Source organism: Lycium barbarum, chromosome 11 (assembly GCF_019175385.1).
Source record: "Lycium barbarum isolate Lr01 chromosome 11, ASM1917538v2, whole genome shotgun sequence".
Taxonomy (NCBI): domain Eukaryota; kingdom Viridiplantae; phylum Streptophyta; class Magnoliopsida; order Solanales; family Solanaceae; genus Lycium; species Lycium barbarum.
In genome coordinates, this window is record NC_083347.1 from 16,613,445 (window position 1) to 16,625,909 (window position 12,465).

The 12,465-nt window shown below is 34.1% G+C and overlaps 1 protein-coding gene across 2 annotated transcripts; it reads right to left on the reverse strand.

Moving 5' to 3' along the window:
- Window positions 1-253: 253 nt before the first annotated feature.
- On the reverse strand, window positions 254-12,230 carry LOC132618087 (vesicle-associated protein 4-2-like). 2 transcript variants are annotated; one of them, XM_060333140.1, is made up of 7 exons: window positions 11,731-12,223; window positions 10,448-10,518; window positions 8,957-9,038; window positions 8,738-8,856; window positions 1,278-1,355; window positions 1,030-1,149; window positions 254-578 (listed from the first exon to the last, which is right to left on the reverse strand). In XM_060333140.1, exons 1-7 carry the CDS (start codon window positions 12,014-12,016, stop codon window positions 519-521), a joined length of 816 nt encoding a protein of 271 aa, XP_060189123.1. In that variant the 5' UTR covers window positions 12,017-12,223; the 3' UTR covers window positions 254-518. The 2 variants fall into 2 exon arrangements, with proteins under 2 accessions (XP_060189123.1, XP_060189124.1); XM_060333141.1 differs by lacking the exon at window positions 254-578 and having other exon boundaries at window positions 1,274-1,355; window positions 11,731-12,230.
- Window positions 12,231-12,465: the final 235 nt, after the last annotated feature.

Genomic DNA, 12,465 nt, shown 5'->3' on the forward strand with positions numbered 1-12,465 from the left:
AAAATCCGAAATATCCAAAACAAAATTAAGAAATCCAATCACTTATTTGGATTGTAATTTCTTCAATCCGAAAATCGAAAATCCAAATCAAAATTTTCATATCCAATCAAACGGCCCCAAACGCCCACTCCTAAATTACAGAACATCCTTTAACCCTCAACGGCTCAACCAAAAAATAGGAAGATAGGGAGAAAGAAATTCCAGTTACTTTATGTTTTAGGGAAAAAAAAAAAAAAACATATGAAATTGAATATATCTTCTGCAGAAAACCAAGAATCAATTAAGAAAGTAACAGAATGGAGTTGATTGTTCATCAATTATGGAAGGAACTTCCAAGTTTCTCATATATACAAGCAAGAGTCAAAAGGCAAGGATCCAGGATAGACAGAATTGAAAATCACATGAAAAAATCAATTTCACTTTTTGAGAAGAAAAGCAACCTTCTGTATATATCTTAAAAATTCATAAGGCTTATCATAGAAATTCTTCTCAACCATCCGCAGAAAAGAGAGCTTCTATTACACTGAATCAACTCCATCAACCTGTTGCCTCGCAAGATACCTTTCCCTTCTTTCTTTCTGAAATAGTAAAAAACACTGAATATATTAGAAACAGAAGTCATGTTAGGCAATTGATTTTTGATACTTCTACATAATCCAAAGCAAGAAACTCTATAATTGATCAATTAAGAAGCACAAATAGATTAAAGTTCCTGTTTTTTTGTCCATTATAGTGCTTCTTGCCTTGTATTACTACAAACAACTATTACTACGCCTCAATCTCAATCTTCTTGCCTTGGTATTTGCAATAGAAATTTATTATTTTAGGCCCCATTTATAGCTATCTCGCCATTTCTTTGGTGGTTTGGGATGAGGGCCATTATATAATTTCACTGATCAATTTGTAGTAGATCAAAAGAGCATTTAAAGAGAACAGAAAGCAACACAAAAAGTTTCTAATATGCAGTTGATTTGTAACGTAAGATCTGAGCATTGAAAATAAGAACATCGTAGTGGCAAGGCGACTTACCCATTCGTCTATAACAAGACCTTCCCCCACAATCTTTGGACCTGTATCTTCTGGAGGCTTTTTGCGTGCCTCGACCTCAGCCTCAGCTTCAGCTAGCTGTCGGTTAAGTTTCTCGAGTGCCTAAGGAAAATGAGCCATGAAATCCTTAGAACTATTTCTACGCCTTAAACAATTACATAGCTAGAAACAGACTACAGAATAAAACTTATTCAACTAATGAGCAAAATTGTTGGAGAAAACCTACTTACAGGGCAAGGGCGTTCAGCATCAAGGAAAACAACACCTAATACTTGTTCAACTGCAACTTCATCCTTCCTTTCGTCGAACTGATCCAAATCACCGTTAGCATGAATGCAAACATTGGGATGGTCGAAGGATTCTTAAAAGAGTTAAAGGAGAGGGGTGCGCAAAAGGATATAGAAGTAAATTACATTAAGAAAAGAAAGAAAAATAAGAGAAACAACTCTTGGACATTTATTAAACTACACTACACTTCTTTTTCTTGCATTATTCCTCAGACTCAATTTTCCTATACACTCAAACCCATAAAAAGAAAACCATAATAGTCTCAACTCAAAAGTAATTGATGGTGGATAAAATATGGCATATTGATAATAGTAGATGGATATGCTGATTAGGCTTTTAACATGAGTGAGTCCTTACAACAGAATGAAAATCAGAAATCAAGTTTATTTTCCGTGATAAATACCGCACTTCACCTAACTACTAAAGAAAGCTTAAAATATCAGGAAGTATTGAAAAGAAATTCATGGATGAACAGAGTTTTTCCGGGAAAAAAAGGTGCTAGACACCATTATTTGTCAAATCTGATAGACAATATAGTATGTGATAGTGTGTGCACTAGCTCCATCATTGTTGAAGTTGATAATTTATAGCTTCGAAACTGCTAGTTAGGAGTAACTAAAGTCCAACAAAATCTTCTGGTATCTCGAGAGAGAAAAAGAAAAGATGCATAGAAGAATGACAAGCCTAGAACTAATGAGGATTATAATTAAGCTTTTAACCATCAGGTAGAAAATGCTGAAATGCCAAAGTACATTCTTGTGATTACAGATCAAAGTACAATTGAAACACGAAAATACACGAGTTAAATGACTCAAATGCACTAGAAAGTTTTTTCCTTTATCGGTAAAGGTATTGAGAAAAAAAAGTATACACTAAATAAATACAGTAAAGGACAAACAGGATAATAAAAAACAGCGGTAGTAGACACACACCCTTAGGATAGTATTCATATTCTAAACTCTTCTGAAAAGTAAAAGTTTTATGAAAACCCATATTTCTTTTAAAGAAATAAACTTTTATAATAAATAAAAGGGAAAATCAAATTCACATAAAAATACAAGAAACAGAGATCTGGTCTCTGAATCTCTTAAAGGACCCAGAAACTCTTCATTATTATAATAGGGATAATAACAAGGACACTTCCTTAGAAGAAGTTTTAGTTATAGAAAATCGTAACAAAGACTTGTTAGAATTCTACAAAGAAAATCTATTGTTAGAATTCTACAAAGAAAATCTATCTTTTCTTGATTATTGTATGAAGTTCTGTCAAGACCAACTTGACAAAATAACCCCCCATATTACATCATGAATTCTGAAAAACAGAATGTTTTAAATAGTATAAATATGCCAGCAGAAGCAACCAAGATAGCTAAAGTAGAAAGTGATTTACAAAATTGGAATATTCCAAAGGAACCATTCCGAGCAATATATAATACATCAAAGTTTGATTTTGTAAAAAATTACAATATTAAAACTTGTGAATCCACAGTTGCTATTAATAGCTCAGAAGAGACTATTAAGTTGTTATCTTCTTAGGATATAAATAGATATCAGAAGAATTACAATTTCCTTCATATAGGACTTGTACAAGTTGTTGTCAAATGCAGATTAGGTTTAGACACACCTTTATGTCTCTTATTAAGAGATGACAGACTGTTAAACTTTGAAGATTCATTATTAGGAGTTTTACTAGGCAAACTAGCTAGTGGCCTGGTTTACTTTAACTGCTATCCAAACCATTCGGTTGATATCAATGATCAGAATATATTGGATACACAAACTCTTAAGATTAAAACAAAAGAAATTGTTGTAATATATCGTGTATATTACAGACTAATTAAAACAACTTTAGCTCCAAAAATTAAAATGATAAGTCAAAAAGGGGTTACTATGCACATGGAAGCAAATCAAGCCCATAGTAATACCTTTGTACCAAGAATGCTTAAATGGAATGAAATCTTATCAAAAGATGATTGGCATTTTGAGGCCATTACTCAACCAAAAGCCGAACCTGAAAGTTCTGCCATAGACCATGTCATCCAAATTCCAGATGGATCTATTGACCTAAAGTTTCTTAGATCTAGATCAGTTAATGAAACATCTTCGGGTAGTCGAATGTCTTTTTCACGACATTCTTCGCGCCAAAGAATGTCGTTTTCAATACCTTCTCCTTTCAAACCTCCGGAGGACGAGGATAACAGTCATGATAATTTTGTGGATGAAATTAATAGGAAAATTAAAGGAGTAGATTTCACAGAAACTAACCCTAAAGTTTACTATAATTCGCAAAAAGCTTTTATAAACCCAGGTAGCCCAACAACTAGTGATTTAAAGCCAGACTCGTTAGGAATGCTTAGAGTTGATGACTTTGAACCAGACTTTAAAAGCCTGAATAAAAATTGGAATCACCCAAAGAATAAAATAAGAGTAAAATGGTACATAAATACCTATAGGCTCGAAACAAGAAAAGCTTTTAGAGAAAAATGGATTAGAGATTTAAAAAGGATTAAATGTAATATAAATTTCTTCAGATGGTTTGAGTTAACAGGATAAATTCCAAATCAAAAGGAATCCCTGTCTATGATAGCCAACAAATGGTATATGAAGACCAGGGAACAATCGAATCTACTGTTCCTCCGTTAGAAGAAATTGTAATACCAGTAGGTAATGAAGTAATTACTGCTTCTCCTTTTAAAAGAGAAAGAACCAATACAGAAGGTGATCCCAAAACTAAGGATATTAACAAATTAATCCAACAAAGTAATTATACCAACCAGTTGCTACATGTAGTATCCAATCAATTGATAAAAGATACTAGTAGACAGGGAATTCCATCAAAAACTATGGCAAACTCTAAATTGGAGAAACATCCAATATTTAACTGCTATCCAAACTATTTTCCGAGTAAATTTACTATCAAATCAAATAAAATACTTAAAAGATGAAATTAAAATTCAAAAACTTAAATAAACTTTAGAAACCCCGGTAATAAAAGAGAATTTTAAATTTTCAAGAAAAACTTAAACGAGAAGTTTGTTCAGATTTACCCAACGCTTTTTGGGAAAGAAAGAGGCATATAGTTGAACTTCCATACATTGGAGATTTCAATGAACAAGCCATTCCTACAAAGGCAAGGCCAATACAAATGAACCATGAATTAATGAAAACTTGCAAAAATGAGATAAATGATCTTTTACGAAAAAAGATAATCAGGCCTTCCAACTGCCCTCTGCTTTCTTGAAAAGAGGTCTTGTCAGATTGCCTTCTGCTTTTTCGAAGGGGCAAGCAACTTTTTAATCTTCTCGACAATGGAGATATGTCTGGGCCATACCTTGGGGGTCCATAGTGTCTCCATTGTCTTCTGCTGAAGATGATATTGTATCTAGCAATTCTGCTGGATCAGTGTCATCAATATTATTCAAAGCTTCTACGAGCTTCTTCTTTAATTCTACCTAGGATTTTGTGGATCCTGTCCTGCTAGTTGATGGTCTTGGATTTTTAGTTATTGGAGTCCACCCCTTAACTTTGATGATTTTAACTAAATACTTAATTCTGCTTATTTCAGCTATATCTAAGGACCAGCTGATAATATAAGAAATTCTTTTAGCAATATAATATTGCATAATTTGATATGATCCGGTAGGGTAGAAATTTCTTGTTCCCTCTGGAATTTTTCATAATGGGTTTGGAAACTTCTGGGCATTGTCAGCTCATTGCCTCTGAATTTAATCCACCAATTGTAAAACCATCGGGGAATTGTGGATTTAGCCATTTGTTCGTCGTATTTGACGAACCAGGTATGGGAATTGGGTCGTACGTACAGGAAGTTGTACCAAACTGCTTCGTAGTCATAATAATTGTAGGTTTGAGGTCTATGTTGTTTGGATAAAACAATTGGAGTGTGAAGATGGTTGACCTTCCATTCAAATGGACTGATGATTTTGTTTATTGTAAATTTTGAATATTTAATGTTGTCTCGATCAGACACCTCCTTTAAGTGATATTCAATTGTAATGGATCCTGTATCAGTTAAGATGAACTCATAATACCTCCTAGTTTTGAAAGGATCATTTGTTTCAATATAATTTTTGTTGGCGTAGCAAGGTTTGAGCAAATCCTCAACCTTTCAATTTTCGTAATGTTTGTCCAATGCCATGATAAGCAAACTTGTCTTTTCAATAATGGCAAATTCTTCTGGAGAAGCCTGTTGGTTTCCTTCTTTTTTTGAAGGAGTATTAGGATTAACTGCTTAAGCAAAAGATTCTGGAGTCTTCATTTCATAACAATCGCTAGTCTAAATAGTACCTGCGGCTGAGCTTGTGTAAGCTTTCTGGATCTTCTAGAATGGTGACTGTGGTGGTTCTATTTGAGGAATAGATCCAAGGATAGTTAACTTTGACTGGTTAGTAACTGGTCCTGTAGGCCTGGTTAGGTTGGAAAATTCAGCTAGAGCTGAATACTTGTTATTACTTTTCTGCTAAAAGGGAGATTTTGAGGTTCCTGGCCTCATGATTACCCTGTAAGAATTCCCTGGTAAGAAATTCTGGTAAAGGATTTGACTCTCCTTTAATAAATTTAATTTCAAAATTGAAACTGGATAATAAAGTTTGTCATCTTCAGTTGTGAATCCACAATTGCTATTAATAGCTCAGAAGAGACTATTAATAACAACTGAAGATGACAAGCTTTATTATCCAGTTTCGATTTTGAAATTGAATTTATTAAAGGAGAGTCAAATCCTTTACCGGAATTTCTTACCAGGGAATTCTTACAGGGTATTCATGAGGCCAGGAACCTCAAAATCTCCCTTTCAGCAGAAAAGTAATAACAAGTATTCAGCTCTAGCTGAATTTCCCAACCTAACCAGGCCCATGAGGCTTACAGGACCAGTTACTAATCAGTCAAAGTTAACTATCCTTGGATCTATTCCTCAAATAGAACCACCACAATCACCATTCCAAAAGATGCAAAAAGCTTATACAAGCTCAGCCGCAGGTACTATTCAGACGAGTGATTGTTATGAAATGAAGACTCCAGAATCTTTTGCTTAAGCAGTTAATCCTAACACTCCTTCAAAAAAGGAAGGAAACCAACAGGCTTCTCCAGAAGAATTTGCCATTATTGAAAAGACAAGTTTGCTTATCATGGCATTGGACAAACATTACGAAAATTGAAAGGTTGAGGATTTGCTCAAACCTTGCTACGCCAACAGAAATTATATTGAAACAAATGATCCTATCAAAACTAGGAGGTATTATGAGTTCATCTTAACTGATACAGGATCCATTACAATTGAATATCACTTAAAGGAGGTGTCTGATCGAGACAACATTAAATATTCAAAATTTACAATAAACAAAATCATCAGTCCATTTGAATGGAAGGTCAACCATCTTCACACTCCAATTGTTTTATCCAAACAACATAGACCTCAAACCTACAATTATTATGACTACGAAGCAGTTTGGTACAACTTCCTGTACGTACGACCCAATTCCCATACCTGGTTCGTCAAATACGACGAACAAATGGCTAAATCCACAATTCCCCGATGGTTTTACAATTGGTGGATTAAATTCAGAGGCAATGAGCTAACAATGCCCAGAAGTTTCCAAACCCATTATGAAAGATTCCAGAGGGAACAAGAAATTTCTACCCTAACGGATCATATCAAATTATGCAAATATTATATTGCTAAAAGAATTTCTTATATTATCAGCTGGTCCTTTGATATAGCTGAAATAAGCAGAATCAAGTATTTTGTTAAAATCATCAAAGTTAAAGGGTGGACTCCAATAACTAAAAATCCAAGACCACCCGCTAGCAGGACAGGATCCACAGAATCCCGGGCAGAATTAAAGAAGAAGCTCTTAGAAGCTTTGAATAATATTGATGACACTGATCCAACAAAATTGCTGAAGACAATGGAGACACTATGGACCCCCAAGGTATGGCCCAGGCATATCTCCATTATCGAGAAGATTAAAACGTTGCTTGCCCCTTCGAAAAAGCAGGAGGCAATCTGACAAGACCTCTTTTCAAGAAAGCAGAGGACAGTTGGAAGGCCTGATTATCTTTTTTCATAAATGACTCAAATGCACTAGAAAGTTTTTTCCTTTATAGGTAAAGGTATTGAGAAAAAAAGTACACACTAGAAAGAAGTATAAAATTACAGGCAACCAGGCTGCTTCCCTTCAGGAATAGGTTATTTTTCATATTATTCCTTCTAAGTGGACCGGTTCCTATGATTAGGGTTAAACTTGTAGTAGAGATTGGAGACTTTTCTCCTTAACTTCTTTTCACATTTGACACAACTTAATTTTGATGCTCTATGGATTTGCTGGTGAAACTCGTTCACATTTTAAACCACTGAATATCGGTGCTCTCCTCTTTATCTATACACTGCAACCATGACACATATTAAATCCATACCAAAATTCCGTTTCTCTAGATCATGTGATCCAGTTATCACACTAATTGATACACTACTATGTTGATTTGCAAAACTGATCTAAAGGGGACACATAACATGTGCACATGAACAGAGTTTTGAGGTGACCACGGGAAATCCTCTCAAACTCTCAGTGACAGTTTTTAAAGAGCAGAAACAGCATTTAGATATGAGGAGACAGTGCATCACAAATATTTCAGAGTTTTTCTATATATGCACTTTATATTTTCAAAAATAAGAATGAAAATTATATACACTCTTTTAGGAATCAGAGGTTCATATCATGGTAGGCCACTATAATTCTCTTTATTATTGATGGACTGCTGACTTTCTTCTATATACAGCACAGTTATGGTGGCTCAAAAATTTTAGCTATAGCATTTTTCATTAACTTCAAAAGAAAAAGGAAAAGAAATGAGAAAAGACGAGTGCTAAATGGCGGCACCTTAAAAGGAGAAGAGTTGTAATGCAAGAAGTACTGATAGGAGGAAAACAAGATCGATTATTTGATATTATTCCAAGCAAGCTTTAGAGCAAAACTAATAAGAGCGTAAGCAAGAGTTATATCACTTCTATAATGACCCTGAAAAAGTTTTTAATGGACTCAAGGCTCAATCTATTTCTAATTCAAAATATTGTTTCAAGTGATTCTACATTTCCATCACACGTGTGATTGATTCTCTTTTCATTTTTTCCTTCTTTTTTGGATTTGTACATTATAGGTCAAATATATAGGATACTCACTTTCCTGTACCAATTACGGCTAAAAAACTCGAGAAGAATACTGAAAATTGCAGATATCTACTCCTAAAAAGCTGTATGAATAACTAGGTTGAATAAAATAAAGTTTATAAAGGCCAAGATTGAATTTGAACAGGAGTTATTCACTTTCATGAGAGAATATGTACATCTGTTAATGCATCGAGGGGCAAACCATTATTTAGCACTTACCAGCTCTGGCACATAATCCACGTCCTCTTTTACTTTTAAGCTCATGACTTTGAACTTGACCCTGCTCTTCTTGGCAACTTGTTTCTCATTATTATCAGGTGGCTCAACAAACTTGAAAACTGTTAATTAGGCGTGGCATTAGCGCAGTAAAACAGCAATAAGTACCTATTCTCAATTAACATCACAAGCAGGACATGAAAGACCAAGAGAAGATGTTACCAGTTGCAATGAGGCTTTCATCAGGAGCAAGAATACCTCCTGGCGGCCGCATGTAACAACTTTTTGGCCCAGTTGTTTGAAACTGAGATAGCACAATGAAGTAAAATTAGAAAGTATGTCTGAATAGCAATAGTAAGCTGATCACGATGAAGTAAAATTAGAAAATACGTCTGAATAGTAATAGTAAGCTGATAAAGATTACAAATATGGAAAAATCTAGCAGCGAAAACTACATTAAAATCTTCCTATGATGCACTGATTTATGTTGGTCAGTAAGTTAATTGTTGGCTACTGAAAGACATGGAAACTAAAAATTCCTTATGAGGTGGTTTGTTTTGTTTAACTTGTTGCGAAAGAAATAGTAATCATATTATTTTGCAATGTGAAATGACTGATCAGACAATGACAAACTCAATTAGAGAGCTGCTGGAATGGCTCGGGCAGAATCGACAGACAGAGAATAGGTGGAAAACAGTTCCTGCATACATGTAGTAGATTATTTGGAAGGGAAGGAATACAAGATGTTTTGAGGATAGATATAGCTCTATTCAGAAGATTAAGGTGAAATGTTCACTGGTATTTCGCTTTTGGCGTAAAGAGGAATTCTAGATGATGCAAAATCAATCTTAGATATTATAGAATAAGAAGAACAAGGTTACTGTTCCTGTGTTTTGAATAGTAAATATCACATTCGACACTGCCTTTGTGCAGATGATATATAAAAGCTGTTGCCTTTCTCCCTAAAAGAAAAAGATCACTAGTAGAATTCTTCTCAGGAAAAGAAGAAATGCAATTGAACTGATAGTTATTAGTGTAACCGAAAAAAGGAGCAAATTTCTGTAATAAAGCAACTATCTTATATTAATTCAAAAATGGTTGATCTTGTTTCAATAAAATATCTAATTAATAAACAGAAGGATGCTAGTTAAACAGTTCAATATTACCGTTAACTCACACATGATGAATGACTGTTAAGACCTATGGTCATTGGTCAAGAATATTATTTTGGCCCAAGATGATGCCCCCTACTTGTTTGGGATTGAGGTGTAGTTGTTGCTGTACGACAAATGATGCAGAAGGCGAGCGCCATGAAATAGTATCAGTTGCAAAGGGCATATTTGACAAATTGGCTCTTTGCAAGATCCGATTTCACGTCCCACAGCAATGTAGGATCTCATAATAATGGTGTTGTCCACTAAACACAATCATCATCATTTTAATCTTCAATATCCATAATTACTATTAAATTAACAAAAAAAGGCCTACCTTTAAACAGATTGTCTTTAAAGCATTAGTACTATTAACACCAACTCAAGAAAGTTGTCCTAGTGGGGAACTAAAGTGACTTGTTGCACTAATTATGGAGATTATGAAATTGACATAATGAGTATTAGGTACATAGCACATTTCACATCAGAAAAAATAAAGTAGCAACTGTTAGGACCGCAAAAACAAGAAAATAACAGGACAATGAAGCTAGTGGTAATGTACCTTGAAAGCCACAGGATTCTTGCTAGTATTCTTGATTCTGATAGCACTCTTGACTTGTTTACCAGGCTCATCTTCAAAAAAGATAAGAACAGAATAAACATAATCGAATAAATGAATATGGAAATGAAAGAAAAACAAATATAGAAAGAATTATTTTTACAACTAAATAGTCAAGTTTCACCCAAAACATAGTACTCCCTCCATCCCAATTTATGTGACATTATTTGACTAATTGCGAGTTTAAGAAAGAAACAAAGATTATTGAAACTTGTAGACTAAAATAATCAATCTCGTTAAAGTAATATGAAAATTTTAAAGTTAAATTATTTCTAAATATAGAAACGTGTCATTCTGTTTGCAAGACTAACAAGGAGAGTTTGAGACTTGAGCCTGTTTGGATGGGCGCCTATAAGCTGCAAACAGCTTATAAGCTAAAAAAATATAAGTTGGGGTAGTGTAACTTATTTTTTTTGGCTTATAAGCTGCTTTAGATAAGCTAAGTCAAATGTGCCTAATTATTTTTTTGAGCTTATTTTAAGCACAAAATGACTTTAAGCTGGCCAGCCGAACACTCAAAAAAACTGAAAACAGCTTATAAGCAACTTATAAGCCAATCCAAACGGGCTCTTAAATTTGGACAAGGGAGGAAAAACAGAATTACGATACAGTTAATATTGGGCCAGTTAAATTAATAAACATAAGTGGACTCCTAATGAAGGAGCATGAAGTAAATATATCCCATAAAGTGCATTTCCATATCACTCCCAGAATCACAAATAGCCTTCCATTTCAGTAAACAAAAAAGTAATGCATGAAACTTTCTTTCTATTAAATCCAAATTAGGACATATTAGCAACAGAAAAGTACTGTCTCAATTTTAATGTCTTAGTTTGACTAGTTACCGAATTAAGAAAATAAAGATGTCTTAGACTAAAATTTGTGTAATGTATTACCATCTGAATCTTGTGATCTTAAACAAGTCGTGTAAAATGTTGGAATTAAAAAGTTACCAAATATAGAAAAAATGAAATTAGAGAGTTACCAAATATAGAAAAAGACATTTTTTTAAAAACAGACTAAAAACTTAACACCAAAAATTGAAACAGAGGGAGTACCAAAGCAACTGAATTACCTATTTGGTGAGAAACCAACCAATTATGCAACAGAAAATACAAAACACATGCCATATCAAAAGTGGGTATGATCTAATTCATGACAAACAATTAGATAGGCATAGCCAAAATAAATCAAGAAAGCAAAAGGAGCCAAAAAGATGAACATACATGGAAAATAGAGCTTGTTTTGTGGATCAAGACTGAGTCTACGACGAGTTGGAAGTAATGATTTTGCTACAGAAGAAACATTAAGGGAACCATGAATATTAGAATGATGATCCACAGAAATGCCATTATGTTGCTGTTGTTGTTGCCTAAAAGATGAAGAAGAAGAAGAAGCAACAGAAGAAGAGGAAGTAGCAGTCACTGAGCTGTTATTTGAATGCCAAAATGGAAGTTTACAAAGTCCCCATAGTTTCCCATCAGACACAGATTTTTCATTAGCAAGTGCCATTCTTTGTTCTTGCTATGTTAGGTACTTTGATTTTCTTGTTGTACAATATTTGCTAGTGAATGAGAGAGCATTTAGGAGTGTGTGGGGTGGGGGTGTTGGGGGGTGGGGGTGTCATAGGATGCGAGTTACTACATAGCGTGGGAATGATGGGTTGTTGTCATAATGTGTATGGGGAGTGTGACACAGTTATTACTGTTGTTGGTTTGGTTCTGTTTAAATAAAAGTTGAATCTTAAATATAATGCTGTCTTAGCTTCTTTTCATTGGTCCATTTTCATTACTGTTGCTTTTTTGAATCTTGGGTTTCTCCCTTTTCTGTTTTTCTTTTTGTTTCTTTTCCCTTTAACTATTTTTTTTTTGTTCATGTCTTACTCATGTAACAATAGAGTGATATTTAATTGCACTCATCTTTTCTTGGTACAATCAACGGAGGAAACTACAAATCAAAAT